This window comes from Zalophus californianus, chromosome 1, assembly GCF_009762305.2.
Source record: "Zalophus californianus isolate mZalCal1 chromosome 1, mZalCal1.pri.v2, whole genome shotgun sequence".
Lineage (NCBI taxonomy): Eukaryota > Metazoa > Chordata > Mammalia > Carnivora > Otariidae > Zalophus > Zalophus californianus.
In genome coordinates, this window is record NC_045595.1 from 177,845,563 (window position 1) to 177,873,416 (window position 27,854).

The 27,854-nt window shown below is 34.5% G+C and overlaps 1 protein-coding gene across 6 annotated transcripts in view; it reads right to left on the bottom strand.

Annotated features, from left to right (window-relative positions):
- Nucleotides 1-27,854, bottom strand: part of CADM2 (cell adhesion molecule 2) — a 1,065,941-nt gene that overhangs the window by 100,530 nt on the left and 937,557 nt on the right. For all 6 annotated transcript variants that reach the window (XM_027585367.2, XM_027585371.2, XM_027585369.2 and 3 more), the window contains one exon: nt 18,113-18,203. In XM_027585367.2, coding sequence (XP_027441168.1) covers nt 18,113-18,203 — 91 coding nt within the window. The remainder of the gene's footprint in view (nt 1-18,112; nt 18,204-27,854) is intronic.

Genomic DNA, 27,854 nt, shown 5'->3' on the forward strand with positions numbered 1-27,854 from the left:
TTAGAACCGGCTTTATGAAAGGTATAATTCTTGATTAATATCTTCAATTGTGGTAGGACTTTGAGTGGTAGAGATGGATGATGCCAACCCAAGAAAAGTCAGAACCCTGGGTAGGATGCTTGCCCTCAGGAAGCCATATTGTTGAAAAGATGAATTTAAATATAGCAAGTACCAGGAAAAGAGAACAGCGTTAATAACAGGTAATATTGTGATTAGCTAAGATAATAAATTAGAAAGGGCAAAGTTAATGACTCATGGTAGGATAACAGAGTTGGGATGTAAGTTCTAACAGGACCAAATATGCTCATAAGGAACTTAGTCCAAGACAGTTTATAAGACAAAAAGCTGAAGATGCAAAGTGTTATTTTAGTGTTACCAAAAGACTGATGATGTCATTTAATGGAAGAGAGAATTAAATGTGGTAGGGAACATTCTGGTCATAAAGACAACCATGAACAAAAGCAAAGAAATGGAAAGATTTGGGGTACCAACATGAGGAAAAAACCCAAAAATCAAAAATCAAAAAACATGTACATTTTTTTTTTTTTTTTAAGATTTTATTTATTTATTTGAGAGAGAGAGAGAATGAGAGACAGAGAGCACGAGAGGGAAGAGGGTCAGAGGGAGAAGCAGGCTCCCCGCCGAGCAGGGAGCCCGATGTGGGACTCGATCCCGGGACTCCAGGATCATGACCTGAGCTGAAGGCAGTCGCTTAACCAACTGAGCCACCCAGGCGCCCCAACATGTACATTTTTTAACCTGGAACTCAAACCTGGCCTTGGGTTTATTCCAGGCTAAAATATCCAGACATTTAGGAAAAACAAATATACTTTGCTAAGTCTTTTAAGAAGTGAGTATTCTTGTTCAGAGTTTCCTTTAAGTGTAGTAATGTGAAATATCTGAAAAAGGAAGTTCAATAAAGAGACCATCTACAGAGTTCTTAAGAGAGAAAGCCAGGGTCCTACATAAAGTTGGAGTAATAAAGGAAAGCAGAGAACAAAAGAAGGTACTAGGATAGATCTTGGGAAAGTAAATACAATTTTTGGAGCCAGAACATATATGGCCTTAATGAAGAGAGAGGACCTATTCTCGTTATGCTGCCCAGTCTGTATAATAGGAACAACCTCAGTCCTAAATAAGAAAAAATAAATGCAAAACCAACATACCACCAACCAACCAACCAAATAAACAAATAAATGTACAAACAAAATACAAATCACACTTTAAAAAATTGAGATATAGCAGGCAGGGGAAATTGATGATTTTACTTTGGGACATGCTAAGTTCAAGAGCTAGAAGAAAATCAAGAAATACATCTTTCTTCAGCAATAAGGAAATTAGAAATTAGAAGTCAGGGCTGAGGGCAGAAGTGGATTCTTTTAGAGAGATATTAGAGTCAAGCAAGTGTCCAAGCTCCAGATGGAAAACAAAAGGATAGATTACTGGATATTGTGGGATATTTTCATTTAAAGGATAAGAAAAGAGAGAAAATGAAGTCCAAGAGGGCTGAGAGAAGGCAAAAGAGAATAATATCATATGAAAAGAAAGAAGCTCTTCAAAAATTCACTGACTTAAACATTTACATCTCGAACCCAATACCTTGACCTCTCAGCTCCTTGATTCCCCCATACTCAGTAATTATTTTGTTGGTCTCCCCTCAGTCATGATCACACACCAAACTTTGTCGTCATCATTACCTCACTATTATAAAGCTAAGAAATTTCAATATTTTCAATCATAACCTCCCATCTTCTCAATACACTGTTCTATTATACATCAAAGCTTCCAATCCTAATAAACCCATCATTTACTTTCATTCTTCAATTCCCCTCTACCTTTAGTTCTTTCTTTAACAGATTTTTATTATTTTATTTTATTTTATTTTATTTTATTTTATTTTATTTATTTGAGAGAAAGAGAGAGAGAGAGTGAGAGGGAAAGGGACAGAGAATCTGAAGCAGACTCCACACTGAGCACAGAGCCTGACGTGGGGCTCGATCCCACAACTGCAAGATCATGACCTGAGCCAAAACCAAGAGGTGGACGCTTAACCAGCTGAGCCACCCAGGGACCCCTCTTTAACCAGTCTTAAATGCAATCAAGATTTTTTTTTTTTTTTTTTTTTGCCATCATTGTGATTATCTGGTTAATTCTCAGCCCTGATGAACAGAACTTTTCTGTCTTCTCTTTGTCTTTATCAGAACATCAAAACAAGGTAAAGAAAAAAATAAGGAGAGGGTAAATAGCTTATTTGTTTAAACACTGTTCTTGGGGCGCCTGGGTGGCTCAGTTGGTTAAGCAGCTGCCTTTGGCTCAGGTCATGATCCCAGGATCCTGGGATCGAGCCCCGCATCAGGCTCCCTGCTCCACAGGAAACCTGCTTCTCCCTCTCCCGCTCCCCCTGCTTGTGTTCCCTCTCTCGCTGTGTCTCTCTCTGTCAAATAAATAAATAAATAAAATTAAAAAAACAGTTCTTGAAGTCATCATGCAAGAATAAGCATGAAGAGCAATGAGAAAAACAATTTTATTTTATTTATTTTTTTGAGAAAACCAATTTTAAAGCCAAAGTAAATATTATTACTATGTTTGAACATTTCATGTATTAAAAAAGTTTGTAAGTTTGTTTATTTTTCTGATCTGTGGAAATATGTCTCATGTATCATCAGAAACATTATTTAGAATATATGATTAGATCTACACATTTCTGCCTTCTGAAACTCTTCAACATAATATTTAAAATATGTATTTTTGCAAAATTTATATATCAATCCAGCTAATATCATCATTTGTTAAGTTGGCTCTGCCCTAACATTTCAAATATTTAAGGCTAAAATAGTACAGTAAGTAAAGAGAAAAAAAGAAGAAGGAGCTTGAAGAAATTACCCAGATGAAGGAATTCTTAAAAGATTTGTCTCCCCTTCTATTTCTAGCCTGTTGCAGTTATTTGTACTGACTCATTTAATAAGTATGTCTTTGGGTGTTTTGTATGAGAAAAAAAAAAAAGAGTAGAATGGTTCCTTAGCCTCTTTTCCTCACTGGCCTCCATGCCCTTTTGTGTTTCGTCATTTCAGGACATGCTCTTCAATCAGGTGTTTTGCTCAGGATAGGTTAGTCTTTCCTCAGCATAGATATGACATTTCCCATACTTGCAAAATTCTTTTCATGTAAAGCAATGAACTGTGTTATTGTCATTTTCTTTCTGCATGTAGTTTGAGAATCTTAATGATTCCTATTTAAAGGCTCAACAGTGAAAGCCCCTAACTCAAATATCACCATAAGTATTTCTGTCTGATAGGGTCAAAGGTGTTTAATGTGGTAATAAATGAAGTCAGTTTGAAGTGGAGAATTCAAGCCTACTTATTCCATTAAATTGTAAGTTGACACTCTGATTTTGATTCTATCTACTCACTCATGTAAACTGAAATCAACTATTACACTAGTGTGGTGTCAAGTAGAAGTCTCATTACATTAAAGATTAGATTTAGTTGGGACAATAACATCAGTGTTAAGTTCATCATTAGATTTAAAACCTCAATAGCAAATAAGAAAAGGACTCCTTCTATCCTGATTCCTCTGAGCATATGCTACTTGATTCTGTTTTTTTAAGGTACTTCTTGCCTACAAGTTTAGAAGCTTGTAGTTGAAGCAGAAAATAACCTATATGCAAGAGGTAAGTGCTCTTTAGAAGACTTGAAAATAATCGCCTTTTTGAGAGTGCCTGTGAAATCCTGGACCACTTTTTACTGAAAAGATGGTGTTCATTGATGATTATTTTAACACTTTTAAGAAACAATGTAGTCATACGGCAAACTGTATAATTCCAGCCAATTTATGGGACAACAAATAAAAGATTATCCCTAGAAAAGATAAGATTGCTATGATCCTGAAGGACTGACAGATTTTAGCACTGAAGGAAAAATATTCAAAATTGTGACAAATGCTTAAGATAATCTCTCAAGGGCTTTGTGTGAAAGCAAAACAATTACCCATGCTTTATCTTTACTTAACTTTTCTTTGGTAAATAAAAAGTATTAATTCCTGGTTAAAAGATCAAGAAATCTTGAGTAAACATCCATTCCCTCACCTAAGCAGTAATAAGTTCCTCTGTGTATATACAGTAAGCTTAAAATATCTATGATATATTTAAAAATGATCATGCTCAAGAAAATATTTTCAACTTATGTGAAATTTAGTCACTTCTGAAAACTTCCTTTAACTAAGCTAGACTTTGGAACATTTTTAATTTTCTTTAAATCAAGAATTTCTGAGTCTAAATTTTTCAGAATCTGCCAGTTTATCAATCTATGTACATTATAAGGACAAATTTGATGCCATATAAAATGTATCTATAAGCATCTTAATCAGTCAGATGCCTGAAAACCTTTAAGTTCAAGGGCACATTACCATGATGTGGTCCTATATCCCATATAAGAGTTACTTTATAATCCATTACTTATACTACTATAAAATAATGCTCATTTATCTATAAGATCTCATATTTATGAATATTTATGTTAAACACTGTATCACTACTATAGAACTGCTTCTGCTCTATGACTTGTTTCTTTTCTGGTATTAAAACTTAGTAAAGTAAAATGCACATCATTTATCTGATAGGTGGGGAACTAAATGCTCCATATAAATCAATGCTGAAGATAACTGAAATTTGAGACTTAAAAATTTGAAAGTATATTTTGATCATTTGAATGAAATCCTTCTCAAAAGATCAAGCTTATCTGCATTATTTAACATAACATTCTTAGTGGCACTTGATTATTTTTTGGGAGCTCAGATCTCTTTAGTCTCAACATATGTATTTGTATACTGATGGTTTTAGAGGGACTGAAGTGATTAAGACTTCAGCTTCACCACAGTTGGTGTTAATGCAATGATTTTCAAACCTTTTGAGGTGTGATCTATAGAAAGACACATTTTATAACCTTACACAATGCACAAACCCATACAGGAAATAAAAGCTTGCTCTTTGTAATGCACTGTGACATTTTCTTTATATTTCTTCTATACTTCTCTATATTTTCCTTTCCAATTCTATTATTTTATATTTTATTTTTGGCTTTTAAAAAGAATTTGATAATCGATCTTAGGACTCATTAATTAGCCACAGCCGGCAATGTGAAAAACACTGACCCACAGTGAGAGTTCCTATGGCCTATAGGTCTTTTTGTCCTTGCACTGCAAAGCTATTATATTTTTAATCTTGCTTTTATATGGGCACTTTGAATATGGAAAGGATGAGACTTTAGATAGGGAAAGAATAAGGGCCCCAACTAGGCTCTGAGGGTATTTCAGCTATACAGACACTGTGACAGAACAAAAATAGAAATAAGGAAGAAAAATCAGAACTCCTGTCTCAACTGCTAGGGCTAAAATGTTTTTCTGATAATTACACTGTAAAAAAAAAAATTACACTGTAACCACAGAAAATATAAAATATCCACCAAAAACATTATCAGGCCTCAAAGGAGAAGTTAACTATATATAAAGATTAACCAGACCTACACATCTAAAGGACTTCTATCCTGATTAGATCATAGATGTCAGAATAAGCAAAGACTCGCACACAATGTATATGCCTCATGTCTAGTTCCACAGTACTGACTTAACCACCAGCAAGTTTCTTGGTAAAGTCCTAATAAAAGGCCAGAGATAAAAAGCCTTCATTGGCAACCCAGTCAGGACCCCTCTCACATCTGAGAGGTTTTTTTGTACTCTTGCTTAATAAAATTCTATTGCTTTACTCACTCTCTTTTGTCCACAAGATTCATTCTTCGACTCCATGAGACAAGAACCCCGCTCACTGTGTTCATCCCTGTACTTGTAATCTTGAGTGCTAGTGATGAGTTCATCAAAGAATGCCATTTCTCGGGTGCCTGGGTGGCTCAGTTGGTTAAGCGACTGCCTTTGGCTCAGGTCATGATCCTGGAGTCCCGGGATCGAGTCCCACATCGGGCTCCCTGCTCAGCAGGGAGTCTGCTTCTCCCTCTGACCCTCTCCCCTCTCATGCTCTCTCTCTATCTCATTCTCTCTCTCAAATAAATAAATAAATAAATAAATCTTTAAAAAAAAAAAAGAATGCCATTTCAGAGACATTTGCTTGTCACAAGTCACAATGGTTGTTGTTCTTTTCTCCTATTTTTCTCCTCTTCTTTCGTCTTTGCTTGAAGCATCCCAAATATTTCTGGTACTCTGAATTTGCAAGAGTTGGGCTATAAAGCCATCAGTAATTACTGGCAGATTCTTCCTATTCTAATTGGAGACCACTGTGAATGTTCATATTTTCTACAATTGGGGGCCTTGTTTGCCATTTAAATTTTTTCAAACTTTGAAGTTTAGGGGCTTCTGTATAATTGAGGTTATATCTGAAAAAGTGAATCAATATACACTCCACATTGAAAAAAACCTGTGTAATGCAAATAAATGTCTTTATATGGTTTTCAGAGGAATAAGAATTTTCTTAGTTTTACTATTGCAGATGACATGATACATGACATGATATACAGAAAACCCTAAAAACTCTACCAAAAAACTATTAAAACTAATAAATGAATTCACTAAAGTTGCAGAATACAAAATTATTATGCATAAATCTGTCATTTATATACACCAATAATGAACTAACAGAAATATGAATTAAGAAAACAATCCCATTTATAATTGCATCAAAAAGAATAAAAAACCTAAGTATAAGTTTAACTAAAGAGGTAAAAGACCTACACTCTGAAAACCTTAAGACATTGATAAAAGAAATTGAAGATGATACAAATAAGTGGAAAAGATCCATGCTCATGGATTGAAATAACTAATACTGTTAAAATGTCCATATTACCCAAAGTAATCTATAGATTCAATGTAGTCATAATCAAAATACCAATAGCATTTTTCACAGAACTAGAACAAATAATCCTAAAATTTGTATGGAACCACAAAAAAACCCCAATAATCCAAAGCAATCTTGAGAAAGAAGAACAAGCCTGGAGGTATCACATTCTCAGATTGGAAACTACCCTACAAAAATATAATAAACAAAACAATACAGTACTGGCACAAAAACAGACACATAGATAAATAGAACAGAATAAGGAGCCTAGAAATAAACCATGCTTACATGGTCAGTTAATCTATGACAAAGGAGGAGAGAATGCCCAATGGGGAAAAGATAGTCTTTTAATAAATGGTGCTGGGAAAACTGGACAGCTACATGCAAAAGAATGAAACTGTATTATTTTCTCCTACCATATACAAAAATAAAATCAAAATAGATTAAATACCTACCTAAATGAAAGACCTGAAGCCATAAAACTAAAAGAAAACAGGTAGCAAACTCTTAGACACCAGTCTTAGCACTATATATCATAGATAGATACATATAAAATCTCTCTCCTCAGACAAGGGAAACAAAAGCAAAAACACAAACTATTAGGTCTACATCAAACTACAAAGCTTCTGTACAGCAAAAGGAAACCATTAAAACAAAAAGACAACCTACTGAATGGGAGAGAAGATATTTGCAAATGTTACATCTAATAATGGATTAATATCCAAAATATATGACAAACTCAAACAATTCAACACCAAATCAAACATTAAAAATGGGCAGTGGGACTAACATTTTTTCCAAAGAAGACATCCAGATGGCCACTGGATACATGAAAAAGTGTTCAATATCACTAATCATCATGGAACTCCAAATCAAAACCACAGTGAGATACCACTTCACACCCGTTACAATGACTATTATCACAAAGACAAGAAATAACAAGTGTTGGCGAGAAAGTGGTGAAAAGGGAACCCTCATGTGCTATTGGTGGGAATATAAATTGGTGCAGGCATATAGAAAATAGTATGGAGGTTACTCAAAAAATTAAAAATAGAAATACAATATGACCCAGCAATTCCACTCCTGGGTATTTACCTGGAAAAAACAACAACAACAACAACACTAATTCGAAAAGATGTATGTGCCCCATATTAATTGCAGCATTATTTACAATAGCCAAGACATGAAAGCAACCTAAGCATCTATCAATAAATAACTGGATAAAGAAGATATACAGACATACACACACACTTGAATATTACTCAGCCATAAAAAGAAGGAAATCTTGCCATTTACAACAACATGGATGGACCCGGAGGGTATTATGCTAAGTGAAATAAGACAGAGAAAGACAAATACCATATGATTCCACTTATATGGGAAATCCGAAATCCAGAACAAACAAAACAGAAACAGACCCATAAATAAAGAGAACAAATTGGTGGTTGTCAGAGGGGAAAGGTGTAGGGGGGTGGCAAAATAGGTGAAGGGGATTAAGAGGTACAAATTTCCAGTTATAAAATAAAACAGTAAAGGAATGTAAAGTATGGTATAGGAAGTACTGTCAATAATATTATAATAACTTTTCATGGTGATAGATGGTAAGTACACTTTTTGTGGTGAGCATTTCATAATGTATATAAATGTCCAATCACTATGTCGTACACCTGAAAATAATGTTGTATGTCACCTATGCTTCGATTAGATAATAAATAAATAAAATAAAAGAGTTCTACCATACAAATCACATATGTGAGTGAGCACTTATCTTCACGGAAGATAGATTTTATAAAACCAAAACATAATGAAAACCCATGAACTAATTAGCATATAGAAATTCTATTTGTTTTATGAATATTTGACATTAATTTAGAATCTAACTGATCATTACATATTAAGGACATTTCTTGTATTGAATTTTGGTTCATAAAAATTACATATAGACTGCTTCTTAGCATCCTTTATAGAATGACTTTTCTTTTCAAAGGAGAGAGATATTTATTATTCTACATTTCCCTCAAAAGGAGAAAGCTGATATTTTTCTGTGTTCTTGGATTTGTTGTCTCAAAGATGCCCTTGTTACTCTAATAGTCTTTGGCCTATAGTCTCTCAAGGATACATATATATATATATATAAAATCAGGTGAATGGCAGAGACACCTTTGAAGAAGAGTTCTAAGAATGAATTCACCACAACTGAAAAGTATTGCTAAAGGTTTATGTTTCTCAAGTGTGAATATTTTGAATGGCCTGGATACTTAGCTGAGTTAAAAAAAAAAATCTGCTTCACCATTAATTGAAATACTACCAAATATCTACAGTGATTCTGAATTAATTTTGGTTTCCACATTTTGTTTCCTTCATATATTACACAAAAGTCATAGTTAAAATGTTTAACACAGGCATAGAATAATCTACTTCTCAGTTGACTGATGACCACCAGAGGGATGGATGTTAGCTCTAACATTATGATACAAATTACAGAAAAAAATTGCAAGGATAAAAGACAAACGTTATTGAATGGCACTTGTTGAACAAAGGGTTAACATTTTCTTTAATTAAGGATGAGGTATAGTATTTAGCTTTTTTTAATGTTAAGAGTGATTTTTGTTTCTACAATATTCCTACAATTACCATTTGTTGATGACTCGTTTTTATATAAACATGCATGCAATGTTTATATATCTTTAAATAAAGAGTAAAATGCCAGAGTGTAATCTCATAAATACATAAAAAAACAATTTTTAAACCCATGAGTCCAAAAGTCCACATCTTGAAAATCTCGTCAACATATAAGACAGCATCATTCCACAATGGTGTCTTAAACATACTGAGACATTTTTGTGTTAGACTTTCCCACTGAACATTTACATAATCCCTCAAAATAATTGGCTTTTTGTTGTAAGAAAACTGCTTACCTAGAAATGTTCAAGAAGTACATTTCCTCTATGGATCTATAATTGTGGTTCTGCAAGCTCTTATGGGACTTTTGCAAGACATAGGAACATTTAATTGAAAATGATTGAGTGCCCAACACACCACAGATGCCCAGTCTAAATAACAGCAGAGGAGATTACCGAGAGTCAGCTTCTTGTTTCAAAAACAAAACAAATATATTCGGTCTCATTTCCAAGATAACCACTTGTGTGTTTCCAGAGTCAATGTGTGATTAAATTTTGAAGCCATGAGGTGGAAGCAAAAGACCATATGGGCCTCAGAAAAGAAATTCATATGGGAAAGACAACACATAGATATATATATTTTTAATTATGAAAACTTAGAACTAATTTCCCAATATGATACCTTTAAAAACATGGCACTAGAAACTGGCTCTATTGTCTTTAACTTTTAATTAATTAAGACAATTTTGCATCTTCTAGATATTGGAACATAAGCAAACACACACACACACACACACACACACACACACACACACACACACAAACCCCAAAAAACAAACAAAAAACACAAAAAGCAATCTAAATGTCCTGTAACCTTTTTTATACCAAGGACTGACATTTTGAGAGTATCTAAATGGTATGGACCCTCATTATGTTTATTCCACTAATTATTTTGGTGATATCTTAAGCATAATACTTAATAAAAACCACATAATTTTGAGGAATGTTTTCTTTTTAACTTCCTGCTTATACCCTCTAAGGCTTCACGTTATATTTCACTGCATTGGTTTTACATTTGCATTGGTATGGCCTTGTAGTTGGAACCTGCAGTCTTAATCATCTTAAAGATACATAAAATTAAGGATATAATCTGCTTTTTAAAACAAAATATATGTGGGCACTTGGGTGGCTCAGTTGGTTAAGTGTCTGCCTGTGGTTCAGGTCATGATCCCAGGGTCCTGGGATTGAGTCCCACAACGGGTTCCCTGCTCTGCTGGGAGCCTGCTTCTCTCTCTCCCTCTGCTTGCTGCTCCCCCTGCTTATGCTCTCTCTCTCTCTCTGCTCTCAAATAAATAAATAAAATCTTTAAAAATATATATAAGTAACAATAAAATAATTATACAATTAATCATAAAATCTAGTCAGAAATTATTTAGATATATTTAGAAACTCTTTAGATATTTAGATATGCTAACAGGTTTGGGCTTACATAAGTGGTAATTGTTTTATAAATTACTTTTTTTTACATATTTGATTGAAATATAGGCTTTCCTAGTGGTTTGTGAGAACTCTCTCATTCCTGCCAACTTCAATGGGTTATTGCGAAAAACCAATAAAATGGGAGAACTGAAAACACTGGGTAAATAAGAAAACATAACCATCAGTGTTGTTAAAATGTTATTTATTTTTATTTTTAAAATTTTTTACAAAGATTTATTTATTTATTTTTAGAGTGGGGAGAGGGGCAGAGGGAGAGAGAGAATTCGCACTGAGTGCAGTGCCTGATAAAGGGCTCAGTCTTGCTACCTTGAGATCATGACCTGAGCCGAAACCAAGAGTCAGACACTTAACTGACTGTACCACCTAGGCACCCCATAAATTTTTTAAAGCATCTTTGTAATCTCAATTCTACCACTCATCACCTGGATGATTGGAAAAGGTCATAAAACCTCAAGATTTATTTTCCTCATTTACAAGCTAGAAATGATTATGAGTCTATAAGCCTTTTCCAACAAGATAGTTATGTGGTTTAAATAAGATAATAAGCATAACAAAATTTGAGAAACTATATCAAAATGAGGTCTTACACATACAGACCCTGGATTGTCAACCATCCATGAGTCATGCCTTTCACTCAGTTTTGGTTGTGTAAAGTTTTTAGATCTCCTTGCTTTGGCTTTCTGCCAAAATTTTCTAACTTGTTAGTCTCTTTCATCCCAGCAGAACTACTCTAGAGTGTAGCCTTGTCCAGGTTTGTGGGACCAAAACTCATTCCCCTCCCCTTACAGTGCTTTCCAATTATTCTAAAACTTGTCTACCTTAACACTATGAAGGTGCTGTTCCTGTGGCTCAGGATTTTCCAGTTTCCCATTTATCACTATTTTTGTCCCTGACAGGGGTTCATGCATCTGCCTCTCTTCTAGCACCTCATTATTACTATGTAACCTCAACTAAAATAGCCATGTTGTTCAATCAGTTTTGCCATGACTTTAGCACAGATATCTTTGCTGTTCAAACATGCTTTGTAACGTCACAGACAATTCTGTGTTCATTCTGCTTGGAACCTTGAATTTCAGAGCCATGGAAGAAATTTGAGATGATAACTCAGTTTCCAGAATTGCCATAGCAGTCCAATATTAGCGTATGTATTAAATGTATAATGAAGACTCCCAAGTTTAAAACTTGGTGAGATATACTGTATGTAACTCTTTGACAAAATTATAATTTATCATCATCCTCATGGTTATTATTTACTATGAAATTACTTGGAGGCAGAAATTTCATATACATTGTCATTAATCTTTAAAACAGTTTGTTCACTAGATTTTATTTTTTTTAAAGAATAAAAAAGAGTTGGTATACGAGAGTGAACGCCAATGTAAACTGTAGACTTTGTGGTAAGAACAACGAGTCCATGTAGGTTCATGCTTTGTAATAAAGGAACCACTGTTGTGTGGGCTGTCCATAGTGGGGGGTGTTGTGCATGTGTGGTGATGGGGGTATATGGGAACTCTGTATTTTCTACCCAGTTTCACTATGAACCTACAACTGCTCTAAAAAGTATAGTTAATTAATTAAAAGTAAAACAGTTCAGGTAGTTAAGTGACTTGCTCAAGTCCACTCAGGCCACAGATAGCCACAGATTTATAATTCAAACCTAGTTTTGTATTTTTCTTTCTAATGTGTCACACAACTCTTAGTGCCCCAGAGCATGACAGCATAGGAATTATACCTGAACAGAAGCACAGACCTTGATGATTAATTAGATGACTTTCTATAACATAGATGGCAGGAGAGAAATAGCTATTGTGTAATTAACATCTATTATTCATTAGGTCAAATGATATGACCAATATTTCTAGTATTGTAGATCAGTGTTCTTTTTTCAAAATTCACATCTGTGCTGTTTTGGCCTAAAACATTTCATTATGGATGATAACTTGCCTTCTTTTTTTTTTTTTTTAAAGATTTTATTTATTTATTCATGAGAGACACAGAGAGAGAGAGCGAGAGAGAGGCAGAGGGAGAAGCAGGCTCCCAAGGAGCAGGGAGCCCGATGCGGGACTCGATTCCAGGACTCTGGGATCATGACCTGAACCGAAGGCAGACGCTTAACCATCTGAGCCACCCAGGCGCCCGATAACTTGTCTTCTTTAACTCCTGCTTTATTTTGTCATTTCTTCTGGCTCTGATTAGATAGTATGACAATTAGTAAATAACCTGTGCTTTGTAAAAAGGTCGTCTTAGGCTGAGAAAATGGACTAGATATAGTAAAACTGTTTTGCCTTAATTTGCATTTCATTTTTTATTCTCTCTTATGTTAACAGGAAAATGTATCAAATATATCAATATGTTCTTATCAGATTTCTTCTTAAATTCTTCATCATTTTGAAAGTGGATGCATAATTGTTCCTCTAAAACACCTCACTAGTTGTTATATAGTATGTGATCTGTCTTCCTAAAGATTAAAATCTTTCTTCTTGTACAGAACAGGGCATGTTATGTGCTAGGCAATTATGTGCTATACTAGATTTATGCCAAGACATGAGAAAAACTGTGGTTACCAGAGGTAAAATAGTAAGTAAAACATAAACATCATGCTGGATACACAGAGTTTATCAAGACCTATCATTATTTTATTTTATAGATTAAATGCCAAATCCACATTTATTTGACTGAAAATATCCCATAGCTTTTCTGAAGTAGATTTACAAAGCATTAAACATTTGATTAAAATGAATGATGATTCTTTAGCTCTAGCATGAGCGGGCAACCCCACACCTTTTAAGGTCATGACTTTAATGTAACATCACAGCTTTTTTCTCTCTCTACTTCTATAAATGGAGAATGTTGCTGCCTGAGAGCTGTCTGGGAATTCAGCCAAAAAAAGAAGAAGGTTGCAAAAACTCTGGGGACGTGAAAGAAAAGTGGTTGGCATTAGCTCTGTCCTCACTTTAAACTAAAATTAAAACAATAGGCAGACATGTACAGTAATCTCTCTTTTAAGGAAAGGATACAATGCCTCTATAGTAATGTCAAGTGCACGGTTTGGTCCTGGCCCAAGTTACGCAGCTGTTCCACTGGAAAATAGCAAAAGGCTTCAGTCCAAAGCAGGCAAATAAGGCATGATTGTTCCTTAACAGTCACTGGGGCCCTCGCATTTAGAACAAGGAAAACAACATTAGCATACAGGAGGGCAGGTTAGGAGCAGGAGTCTCAGTACAAGTTGAACTGTGCCATCAGTTTATGATTTATATAAAAGCAGTGGTGTTATTTTGACTACTATCAATATGCCTAGTAACTGCGAATAATTCATTCCTCAGGAAATTTTGTATCAGGCAAATACTTTTTAAGAAACAATGAAGATCTGATCATGGATTAAAGATACGAAATGAAAAGGAATCATACATCCATTATCCAGTTCTGATTTTCACCTGCTCCTTCAAGGAGGATCAGGCAAATGGGAAAGATGGTAGAAATTAAGTGTTTGGATAGCCCGGAGGAAGCTCAGCCACGGTGCTGCCTCTCAGTGGTTTCAAAATAACAAAATGGGGAATCAGGTGTAATAGTTGCAAAGTAACAGAGCAGAACTTTGACCGTGATTACGAAGGTAAGACAGGCAATTTGAACCTGCCCACTGGGTATATGTGATATCACATAATTCATTTTCACTCCTATTCTTTAGGCTTTTTCGATCCTGTCTTAAAATATAGACAATGGCTCTATTATTTTTTTTTAAAAAAACTTCTTTTTGGCACACACTTCTTTTCTCATTCCTTTCCACTTTTCATGATTCATTTTCTGAAATGGGTGGTCTTTCCATTTTCTTTACTTTCCCACCACCTACTAATTCCCTGATTAATCCATTTCAATTTGCCTTCTGTTCTCTTTGCTCTAGTGAGACTGTTTTCTTTGTGATCAGTAAGATTTCCTTCTGGAAAAATCCAATGATTTCTTTTGGTCTTCGCTTGTTTTTTTGTCCTGTCTGCCTCATCTGGCACTGTTGGAGACAGAATAAAACTAAAGAGAGGCTAGGAATTACACTGTCTTTAAAGAGGTTAATGCTTTCATTTACTAGAAATGATAGTTACTTTGAAGACGCAGAAGGGTGGTTATAAAGATGATTAGGAAGAACAGAAGAGAAACAGTGGTCTAAAGGCAGGGAGGAATCCAAGAAGTTGGCTATTTCTCTAACGTAAATGTCCTGGCAATCTACAAGGAAAGAAAATGATGAAAAGGAATTGCGAGTGAGTATACAAGAGAATCAGTTAATACACATTTATTCGTAGACAGTGGCATACAGAATATAACACTGGGAACTACAAGGATAAAGACAGAAGAAAATGACCGTTTTAACCCTAATGGAGTTTATAAGGTAATCGTCAGAAGATATTATACTAATTAGGGTTTTTTTTACATGGTTATAACCTCCTGCTAGAAATGGTCACTTTGTTAGGAATTTGGCAAATTTCCAGAAAGGCCATAAGTCTAAAAAAAAAAAAGTCCTGATGAAAGAGGATGGCAACAGTAAAATATTTCTTGAGACTAGCCAGTTCTTCACCTTCAGGCTCTAGGGGTTCATCTTCATTGCTAAACATTACCCCAGTTTTTCAAAAGTTACTTTGGCTAACATAAGTGACAATTTAGACTCAGCAATCGAAGTAGCTGAAAATAGCTAAAAGAATGTAAGTTTAGGGTAATGATTGAACTGAGGGTAAATCCTGAGTCATCCATTTTAAACCTGGATGAATTTGGAGATTTGGTGAACGTTGTTGAACAGCTTTAGTTTTCTTTGCCATAAAACAAGGAGTCTTTCTTATTTCCTTTATTTCCAAAGTGATATTAGTCAGGATCCTCTGACAAAGGTAACATTTTCTATTTCCTAAACATCCAAAATCTTTGTATTCTTAAGTGAAATAAATAAACGAGAGGCTACTGTACTTTTCTTTCATCTGCAGTACAGAGGAGTATCACACATCCAGGCTTATTTCTAGGTAGGTGAAACAGAGACCCACAATAAGACACATCTATTCAACCACCTTTGAACTGAGGAAAATGGACTACCTAAAGATCTAATTACCTAGACCTCAGAAAATAATTTTTCACATAAATTAAATGCCGTTTCTGGGGGTGCCTGGGTAGCTTAGTCAGTTGAGCATCGCCTTCTGTTCAGGTCATAATCCCAGGGTCCTGGGATCGAGCCCCACGTCAGGCTCCCTGCTCAGGGAGGAATCTGCTTCTTCTTCTCCCCCCTGCTCATTCTCTCTCTCTCTCTCATAAATAAAATCTTTAAAAAACAAAACAAAACAAAAACACTGTTGCTGCTGTTGGGAGTAGATATGAAACCAAAGAGTAGGTCATTGACAGGCAATTGGATACTATTTGAATAGGGGTATATTTATTTCCAAGCATTCTAATACTATATTTCCCATCCTCATCTAATTGTATAAGTTGTACACATATTCCAAATGTACACATAAGTACTTTCGGGCAGATCAATGAAGAAAAGTGAAAAGCAAAACTCCCTTGCTATGCCCTCGCCCTGATCCTTCCTTCACAGCTCCAGATGCTGACTTCTGAGATTACGAGGAGGAAGAAAGCAAAAAGCAAACAAACAAAACAACAACAGAACCTGAAGCAAAGGGGGGGGGGGGGAGCAACAGACTGACTTGGGAAATAATATGTGAAAGAACAGGAGTGGAGATGGAAAGAAAAGTTAGGAAAGAAATTCTTTTGTTAGATACACAGAATCAGGACTAAAGAAATTAGGATTTTATACTTACAGCTGACTAGAGTCTATTACACTTCTTTCTCTAGTTAAGAGTACTGAACTTATAGCCAAAAGCTCTTACTGAAGCTGTAATAGCGAAATGTACTGTCACACGCAGCATACAGCAGTTGAAAAACGTTTTCTATAAGCAGTTTAAGCTTATCAGAAAGTAAGAACTAGGAAAGTGAATCGCACAGAATATATGTAGTAAAGCTACTATGAAAAGGTTTGTTCCTTTCAAAGTCTAAAATGCCTTAAATGTTTCCTAAAAGATAAAGTAAAATAATGGATTAATTTACTGAATGTTCATTAAATCAGTGTGTTTGCATCTTTAGAAAATAATACTGGAAGAGAACAGTTTTAAAATATCAAAACTTTGATAAAGTGTGAATTCACTTAGTGTGTTAAAATTATAATATACAATTGAGGAAGTTGAAATTTCAGGCTTCTGCCTTCATATTCTTTTAGAAAAATTCCTCATGTAGTAATAAGAAATCTATACTTAAATAAAAGAAACTCTTAGAAATAACTTTTTAGTAACTTAATTTGATTGGCACAGAAACTATCCTATATCGTTTTACACGGAAAACATTTAAATGTCTCCTATTAAAATTTAAACAAATTGCAAATCAACTGGAAGCTTTTAAAAAAATCAAATAAATGACTTTCAGCTCAACCTAGACTGTTACTATATTAGAAAGATCAGATTGCTGTCAAATAGTCTTTGAGTAATGCATATCTGGGTAATCTACTCTTGAATTTTGTATAAAAATAGATTTTCTATGAGTCAGTTTGTTTATAAACATGAATGTCAAAAGTAACATTTAAAGTCGAAGCGATGTTAGAACCTATATATTCTAATAATGAAATCACTTTACAATTGAAAATGTTGAAACATCTCACATTCACAAATTATGTATCATAGGGCCTACATTAGAAATGTAGATGTGATTTCCCTTCTTACAAAAATGATTTCCCATTTAACTTTTAAAACTTGGGGATATTTTGAGGATGCTTCAATATTTTCAAAGATTTTCATCGGAGAACTAAGTTCAGCAATGTGTAACATCTATCAGTCTCATGATGTAAACAGTGCCTGATTAAGCCCACTTTCCTTTCAGGTTGAAATATCTTCTTACTAGAAAAAGAAGGAAAAAAAAAAATCACAGCTGGAAACCTTCCCAGAAACTTCACTAGATGACAACGAAAAAGACCAGCCTTCCACAGATACTTAATGAAGACATGGTTCAGGGGATTTCTGTTCTAAAGATCACTTTGCCCACCAAGAAAAGACAAAAACAGTGGATTTCTTCAGTTAAAGCCTGAAATAGAAGCAAGATAGGAGAAAAAGTGAAAAACTTTAGTGCTCATTAAATCACTTACAGTGGTTTTCCTTTGGATTCACAAGTCAAAATTAATGGCTGTCCTTCTTGTGGAAAAGGAGTAGATGGTATAATCTTAACTGATGGTGTATCTAGAAAAGAAATGAAAAGGAATATTAAGAAAGGTCACTAAATACACATACGTATATATATTTAATAATTGTACATCATGGTGTATGTTCAGGCTTTATCTTATTATTGTGTACATTTACAAGGGATTTCTAAGATTTGATGTAACAGTATACAATTTTAAGAAGCCACCATCCTGTCTATGGAAAGCTAACAAAAATATCTGAATATCTTATGAACCCCACTGTTGTATTATTTCTGAAATCTGAATATAAAACTGAAATTGCAAAATGTGGTTCAGATGAATATCAAACATTCCATACAATTGTTTTTCAACTATTTATAGATGGCTATGAATACTATTATTATGGACCGAACACATTCATGTACATTTGAATAACAACACTCTTCTGTTGCAGGAATACCAGGACTCACAATAAAGAATCCTCAAAAAACTCAGGATCAACTACTGTCTCATACGCATTATGCAGAATCTTTTTTGAAAATGCAGTAATGCAGCACTTAGCACATGTTGTTTGCTCTAAAGTACAGTTAGCAAATAATTTAAAATAATTATATAGAATATTACTAAAAGTTAACTTTTTGTTATATATACTGCAACATAATTGTTACATATTTTTTTATTTCCATTTAACAATGAAATCATCCTTGGTGAAAGAGGATTCAAAAATTAAGACATTAATATTTATGGCTTTCGTGCCAGGTTTAATACTGTTTAATCAACACAGAGACACCTATTTCATAGAAGAAATGGAAAATTAAAACTTAAAAAAAGAGACAATGTAAACATGCTCGTTGCTTTATGAGACTTTGCTAGTCCTGGCATTGTGTGGCCAACACAACACGGAATTCCTGTCAACATGGAACTGCCTCCTGCTCTTATGTCTACATCCTCAACAATAAGCAAAATAGGCTCTGAATGCTCCAGATAGTCATGATTATTTTCGCCCTTCCCTTAGCGTGATAGAAAAACTGAACCACTCCGGGGTTATACCCACTCTCTGATTTTGAACCAATTAAATAAGTATCTATCAACAGTGTAACTTTCAGGTTACTTTTAGGTTACTTCAGGAAAATATTATTCAGATTTGTCATATATTGAACAGTAAACTAGGATCCTGTATAAATTATTTAAAGATTTTAAATACATTCTTTTTCAATACTTTAAGCAATAAAGTACATTCTTGGTAATCAACAGTAATATACCGGTTGCAAATAGGGATTCTTTACACAGTATGGTAAAAAAAATTTCAGTGTGAAATAACCCAAGGGGGGAAAAATTTGACGACATATGACACATATTCATCATACTTTTTTAATCAGTAGGAAAAAATACTTTAATAAAAGATTAAATTGTACTTCAGTAATTTTTTGATTTTCACCATCACATTTATGGACTCAGTTATTGACTAGAATGATTATATAATTTTTTCTTCAAAGCAGAACACTTCAAAAAGTGAAGGCTGAATGTCAACAATTATACAGGGTAACAAGTGTGAGTCAGAGTGATTCTGGAAAATGAGGTCTATTGTCTTTTGAACTTTGACCATATATGCATAGAGCAGAATGTAATTTCATCCTGACAAATAGAAGCAAGCTTCAGTTCCAGAGGAAAAATGTAGGAGAAAAAAGATCAGAAAGTATGATCCTAGGAAAGAGAGTTGTGTTAATTTGGGTGTCTGTGATGGTTAATTTTGTGTCAACTTGACTGGATCATAGGGTGTCCAGATACTTGCCTAAACATTATTCTGGGTATTTCAGTGAGAGTATTTTTATAAGAGACCAACTTTTTTTTTTTTTTAAGATTTGATTGATTGCTTGATTGATTGATTTAGAGAGCACAAGCATGGGAAGAAACAGAGGGAGAATCTTAAGGAGGCTCCATGCCCAGCGTTGAGCCCAACCATAGGCTTGATCTGACAACCTGAGCTGAAATCAAGAGTCAGACACAACCCACTGAGATACTCAGGTGCCCCTCTAAGAGATTAACATGTAAATCATACCGAGTGAAACAGATTGCTCTCCCTAATGTAGATGGGCCTTGTCAGATGAGTTGAAGGCCTGGATAAACCAAAAAAGCTGATCCTTCCCCAAAGAGGGGAGAATTCTTCTGTCTGATGGCCTTCAAGCTAGAAGATCAGCTTTTTCCTGTTTTTGGTTTCAAACTGGAACTAAATCATCATCTTTTCTGGGTCTCTAGCTTGGCAGCTCAGCCTGCAGGTCTCGGGATTTGCAGCCTCCATAACTGTGTGAGTCAACTTCTTAAAATAAATCTATTTTTCTATGTATACATTTTATTAGTTTTGTTTCTCAGGAGAACCTTGACAAATACAGAAATCTAACAAGCAGATCCTGAGACCCATCTTTTATGGGTGTGATATAAGGAAGGACTGGAAAGTGAGACAAGAAAGGAAGGAAGTAAATAAAGATTGTGCTATTGAGCAGATGACACAGTGAGCAACTGGGATTCAATTCTGCCATGGAACTCTGAGATACAATGTAAGGCATGCCTCTGTGTTATCTTATCTGATGAGCAAGGGACAGGAATGTTTAGGGAATATTTACCAATTTTCATTAGTGTTCGTTTGAGGATGACTCTGGAGGGAGGAAGAATGTTATTTCCCTGGCACACTTAGTCTATTCAGTGCACAGAAATGGTGTATGCAAAAGGGATATGGGCAAGTCACCACTAGTATCTGCTTCATTAAGGTAAAATCTTAAGAGCAAAGATTAACCATTCAGGGTTTTAACAGGCAGGTAGCTGTTAGAATAGAGGAAAACAGAATATGGCCCGGTTTCTCTTAGCTTTACCAGTTTTTGTTTAAGCAATTTATTAGAGGTGAGAATTTGTATCACAAATTGTCCCCATTGGGATGATTCAGGATTCCTTTTATATTTAAATTCCAGAATTTTAATTATAAGAAAATACTAGAGCAGATAATATGTTTTGCATGTATTTCAATGGAACTTTCGGGAAGACCACCAAATAACCTCTAAATTAACCAAAATCAAGGGATATGATACAATGCTCTTTTATTTTACTTCAGAATTATTCAAAATGTTTATTAGTTTCTATGCCTATAAATTATTTTTGCTAGATTTCACAACACCCCCCCTCTCTGCAGCCCCTTATCCCCAGTGTTTCTGATTCAGCTCTTACATCTTTGGCTACTCTTTCTCAGGTTCTGTTGTCTTTTTGCATTTAGCCTTTAAATACTGAGATCACCAAGAATGGAATTCATGATCTGTTCTCATGTTAATTCTCGCTGGGTCCTTTCAGCCACACCCATGTCTTTAGTTTCTACCTACTAACCAATCATTCTCAGGTTTATATCCGAAAGGCAGCTCTGTACAACAAGCTACACTTAAATATATGCAGCACCTATCTGACATGCCCCCTCAGATGTCTAAAAGACATGGTGCCTTCACCACGTCCAAAATGAACTCAAGCTCTCCAACCCTTACTTCGTGTTCTTCATTCAGCAATCTCTAGTTCTGTAGATACTACCAGCCTCCATCCAGCTCCATACACCAGACACCTCCTGTTTCCTTGTATTTCTATCTTCAACCAATTAATCAAGTCTGGTTGATCTATGTCCTGAACAGTTTTCAAATCTACTCATTTCTTTCTTATAGCTCCACAACTACTTCTTTTATCTAGTTTACAGCAACAATGAAAGGTCTCTCTCTGTCTCGTGTCAGCTTTCATCTCCCTAAAATCTGATTTTTAAAACTAAACAAAGTTGTCTTCTCAAAACATAAATCTGATAGGGGCAGCTAGGTGGCTCAGTCGGTTGAGCATCCAATTCTTGATTTCAGCTCAAGTCATGATCTCAGGGTCATAAGATGGAGCCCCAAGTTGGGTTCCACACTGCATGTGAAGCCTGCTTGGGGTTCTCTCCCTCTCTCTTTGCCCCTCCCCTTTGCTCATGCTATCTCTCTGTCTCTCAAGTAAATAAATAAATAAATAGAATCTTAAAAAAAAAAAAAAACCAACATATAAATCTGATAACACCAGTGTTCTTGTTAAAACCCTGAATGGTTAATCTTTGCTCTTAAGATTAAAAGCAAAATCATTAGTACAGCCTTTAGGTCTCATGTGATCTGTACACTTCTTCACTCTCTTGCCTTTTTTTTAAAGATTTTATTTATTTATTTGAGAGACAGAGCACGAGCAGGCTGGAGGAGGGGGAAAAAGCAGACTCCCTGCTGAGGGGGGAGCCTGACACAGGGGTTGATCCCAAGATCCTGGGATCATGACCTGAGCCAAAGGCAGACACTTAACCAACTGAGCCACCCAGGAGTCCCACTCTTTTGCCTTCTAACATTCATTTTCATTCTTTGAATGAATTTTATACAAATTGTCTGTCTCCCCCATTCTGGGGGAGCTTATTTAACTCTTAAATCTCAACTCAAATATTTTTGCTAAGGGTATTCATTCATTACCTTCACGTTTGATCAGATGCCTCTTCTACATGTTCTCCTTCACCTTGGTATAATTTTTTAAACAGTCACAGCTATATCCTCAGTATCTTGCATAATGCTTTACACAAAATCTGCTTAATAAATTCTTAAATGAATGAATACGCCAAAGATTTTGTTATACTTTCTTATCCATTTGATATATTAATTCTAAAATATTAAAAAAATGCTTAATTAAAATCTTGGGGTCTGTTGTATGTAAAATTAATCTTAAATGTTCACATTATAAACCACTATTTCACAAAACAGAGTGACATTCTTTCTTTAGTACTTTGTGGATGTGTATTTTCACATTACTAATGTAATGCATTATACTGTACCACTTTGTGACAGTAAAAAAGGGGGTTAGTAAAAATGCATTATTATTATTATTATTGCTATGAATTTATCTTAGCTTTGTCTTCTATGTTGCTCACTTTTAAATAATTTCGTCTGTTTTAAAATGTCTTCCAGTAAATGAACTCTAACACCATATTTATTGAACATAATTGTATAGAATCATATATATTATATACAATATATAATGTTTACAATATAATATATAAAAACACACAGATGGCAGAGAATAGTAAATAATTAGGTTTAAATTATTTCATAATACAGGATATATACTATTATTATAAAACACTGCACTTAGTAAAATATATATATTTTTGTATGATTATTTCATTCCCTATATTTTGAGCATTCAGGATCCAAGATCTTAACCTATTTAATTGTATGTTGTCAGATCCTAACAAAATGCCTGAAACGTAAGAGTTCTTTAAATGTTGAATGAATAAATGAATGAGTTGCTTCTTATTTCTTTCAAAATGCAAGCAAATGAGAAAGTTTTTTATAAGAATATAGAAAATAGGGGCGCCTGGGTGGCTCAGTTCGTTAAGTGGCTGCCTTCAGCTCAGGTCATGATCCCAGGGTCCTGGGATTGAGCCCCGCATTGGGCTCCTTGTTCCATGGGAAGTCTGCTTCTCCCTCTCTCACTCCCCCTGCTTGTGTTCCCTCTCTTGCTGTGTCTCTCTCTGCCAAATAAATAAATAAAACCTTAAAAAAAAAAAAGAATATAGAAAATAGGGATATATGCATTCATCCACAAATTATTTTTCAGTGCTTACTAGCAAACAAGCAAAATATGCAGCTATTTTAAAAGCATAATGTGTCCTTTCTAAGGTTTTTGTAGGAAAAATATCACTCTTTAAAATCTATTTTTAGGGCGCCTGGGTGGCTCAGTCGTTAAGCATCTGCCTTCGGCTCAGGTCATGATCCCAGAGTCCTGGAATCGAGTCCCACATCCGGCTCCCTGCTCAGCGGCAAGCCTGCTTCTCCCTCTCCCACTCCCCCTGCTTGTGTTCCTGCTCTCGCTGTCTCTGTCTCTGTCAAATAAATATATAAAATCTTAAAAAAAATAAAATAAAATCTATTTTTAAAATTATGAAAATGTGAAAGGAAAACATACTTTAGCCTTAAGTATTATTTCTTTTACTTATCTGACAAATTCTGGGTTTCATTTAGAAACAATCACAATTACTATCAAGAGATAGATTGATGCACAAATGATTCCTTTTTTATTCAAAATTTTAAAAGCTTTATGAACTTGACAGTAAGGACACCTCTTGTTTTATTTGAACAACTCCTGATTTGAATCAAAGTAAAGATATTGATCTAGTAAAATGGATTTTCTATATCCTTAACAAAGATTTTAGAAAGGAGAGAGGATCAGTGATGCAGCTACTAGTAAGCCACCTAATGGACAATCTTAAATGCACAAGCTCTTAAAATATTTAGTGTCATTGGTTCAACATTTTTATCCGTCACTAAAGGCTCTGTAGGTGAATAAAAAGAAGTTTTAAATCAAATGTTTTACCAATAAAAAAAGAAAAAAACCTACTTCTTCCATAATCAAAGAAATACAACAGAAATTTAAGATTATAAAAAACATCAGCCTGTTATGGATGATAAAAAATTGCCAAATAAGAGAAGCAATTGTAAACTAACATCTACTACTGGCTTACTGTATCATTCATTCCATATTGTATAATATATTGAATGAACATAGTGGTTTATAACTTAAAATGATGGTCAGTTGCATTGTCCATGGCATTATGTGGATCCTTGGTCAAAAGCAAAATAATACCTTGATCATTTTGTGTTCACAAAAGTTATTTCCTATAAGTACTCTCAAATAATTCATTTAACATTTATGTAGTTCCTAAAACATATGAGGCATAGTACTTTTACCCATTTCTATCCATGTTTCACCAAAAGTATAATATAACATTATAACATTGTACATTATAACATTCACAATGTAACACCTAAAGCTCTGGTGTTAGTTTTCATCAATGGTGCTACTGAGTGTTTAACATATTCTTAGAAAAACAAACTCATCAGAGCAGAGGTTATGTCTACCTTGTTCACTGGTTTATCCTTGGTTCTAGAATAACTCCTGGCCCTCAATTAAATATTTGTTGAATAAATGAATAATGGATTTTAATAATATTTTCCAACCACTAGTGTTTCATGAAATCAAATTTATTTGTCACAGCTATCTTTTAATGGTAATGAACATTGACCAAATACTTGGTAAATAATAGTCGTTGTTGTAAATATTCTATATGTATTGGCTCAGAAAACTCTCTCATACAGCACACAAGGAAGGTTCTTTTGTTGACCTATTATGTAGAACATGAAAGTAAGGCTCAGAGGAGGTCACTTACCCAAGTTACATAATCATAAATCACTTATGCAGTTTGAATCTTGTTCTCTGATCTTCACTACACCTCAATAAGCTTATGTTTCCTGTTCCCTCTTAGATGACGCTAGGGATTTCTAGTGCTTTTTGTAGTAACTTCCATGTCCTCTATTCTTTAAAATCAACTCTTTCTCCATCTGGTTGAATTGGAAACTGGCAAAAGATTTGCTTTGACTCCATATGATCTGCAAGTTATAAAACCTAACTGGCAATGTTACTGAATTCTATGTGTAAACCATATGTCAGTCTGTCTGTCTGTCTCCTCTTTTTTTTTTTTAAGTCTTAACATCTCCCTCTCACATCTCTTCAACAGATGAAAATATTCTTTTGAGTGAAGGAGGTTAAAAGTACATTTATTTATTTGACAGAGAGAGAGCGAGCACAAGCAGGGGGAATGGCAGGCAAAGGCAGAGGGAGAAGCAGACTCCTCACTGAGCAGGGAGCCCGATGCGGAGCTCAATCCCAGGACCCTGAGATCAGGACCTGAGCTGAGGGTAGATGCTTAACTGACTGAGCCACGCTTAACCGACTGAGCATCCAAAGAAGTACAAATAAATTTCTATTCTAGATTCTTACAAAAAAAAAAAAAAGTACAATACTATATGTGTATTTGAAAATTGCTAAGAAAACAGATCTTAAAACTTCTCATCACAAGTAAAATGATTTTAATTATGTACAGTGATGGATGTTAAGTAAACATTATAGTTATCATTTATATATATATAATATATAATACATGTATATTCTGAATAATTATGTTGTATACCTTAAACTAATACAATGTTATATATCAATTATATATCAAAAGTATATACCAATAAAACTGGGAAAATATTTTAAAAATAAAGAAATATATTCCCTTATTTATTATCATATATCCCTCTCAGCAACATATTTCTCTTCTCTATAAAATAATACAGAAATATTCCCACAGCAGATTTTTATTAAGGGAAATTTAGAAACTTTTAGGTATTTTGTAAATGAAAGAGTTGTGATTCTTTGCTTTATAGCAATGTCATTATATAAAAGTTTCTGAAAAAATAATTTAATTAGCACCCTTATAACTATCTCTTGGTAATTACATTAATACTAAAGAAAATTAGTCACCTACTCAACTTTGTGAAGCCACTTTGAAGTTTTCTCTAAAATAATAGTTCTCAATTAGAGGCAATGGTGAACCCCACCCCCAAGGACATTTGGCAATATCTGGAGACATTTTTGCTTATTACAATGTGGGGGACATATAGAAGGAATACCATTAGCATCTAATGGATAGAGGCCAGGAAGTTTACTAAACATCCTACAGTACAAAAGACAGCCCTTCCACCACAAAGAATTACCTGGCCCAAGATGTCAATAGTACCCTTCTGTAAAATGTTTACATTCACTCCTATAGACCTATCTCTATTTCTGAAATGAAGGAAGTGCTGAATATTCTGAGGAAGGCCATTATAATATTTTCCTGAAGTTTACTTCAGCTACAAAGCAAACTCTATTCTCTATTTCTGAAATGAAGGAAGTGCTGAATATTCTGAGGAAGGCCATTATAATACTTTCCTGAAGTTTACTTCAGCTACAAAGCCAACTCAGTCTACACCTCAAGGTCGACCACTTTTCATGTTGATATACCGAGAGTTAAGCAGAACCATTTCAGCTGCTATTTATTTCCTCTGTGTAAGACTGATTTTTTTCTAAAGTGTTCATTTTTTTTCCCGGTTTATAATTTTACAATAAAACTCAAACACTTAACTTTCCTTTTAACTCAACAACATTATGCAAAGAATGCTCAAAACTATCAGGTACTTTTCCTTCAACAGTCTGTTAAATTCCTTTTAATTCTAATGAAAAATGATTTTTGTGGCAATCTTTTACTTATTCAACAAACATGTACAAACTGTGTGGGTATAAGACCCTTTGCTACTACTATTCAAGGGCTATACATCCATAAACATAGTAACCCATAGTAATTTAATCCAAATCAGAAAGATAAATCATATATAGTTCAAAATCATTCAAAATTCAAAACTGAAAGCAACATAGCTCTCCGACGGAGCATTATGAGTGTTATGGAGGAAGAAATTATATGTATTTGTCAGAAACAAAGAAAGTTACCCAGAGAAGTGGCACTTAAACCAATTCAAAGAATACATAGTACTTGAACTGGCAACATTTTTCTAGAGGTAGAGAAAATAAGGGAATTCGAACAAAGAGTTGAACAAAGGGTTGATGGAGAGAAGAATGTAGGCTGTATATGAGTTGTATGTGAGACATCTAGAAATAATGTAAAGTCTAGGATGCATTATCTCTAAAGAGGTGCCAAGAGCAGCATTATAGGGGGGTATATTTTCAAAGACCTCAGTGTCAGGCTGAAGAGTTTGGATATCATGTTAGAGGCAATAAGAAGCCATCTTAAGTTTGTAAT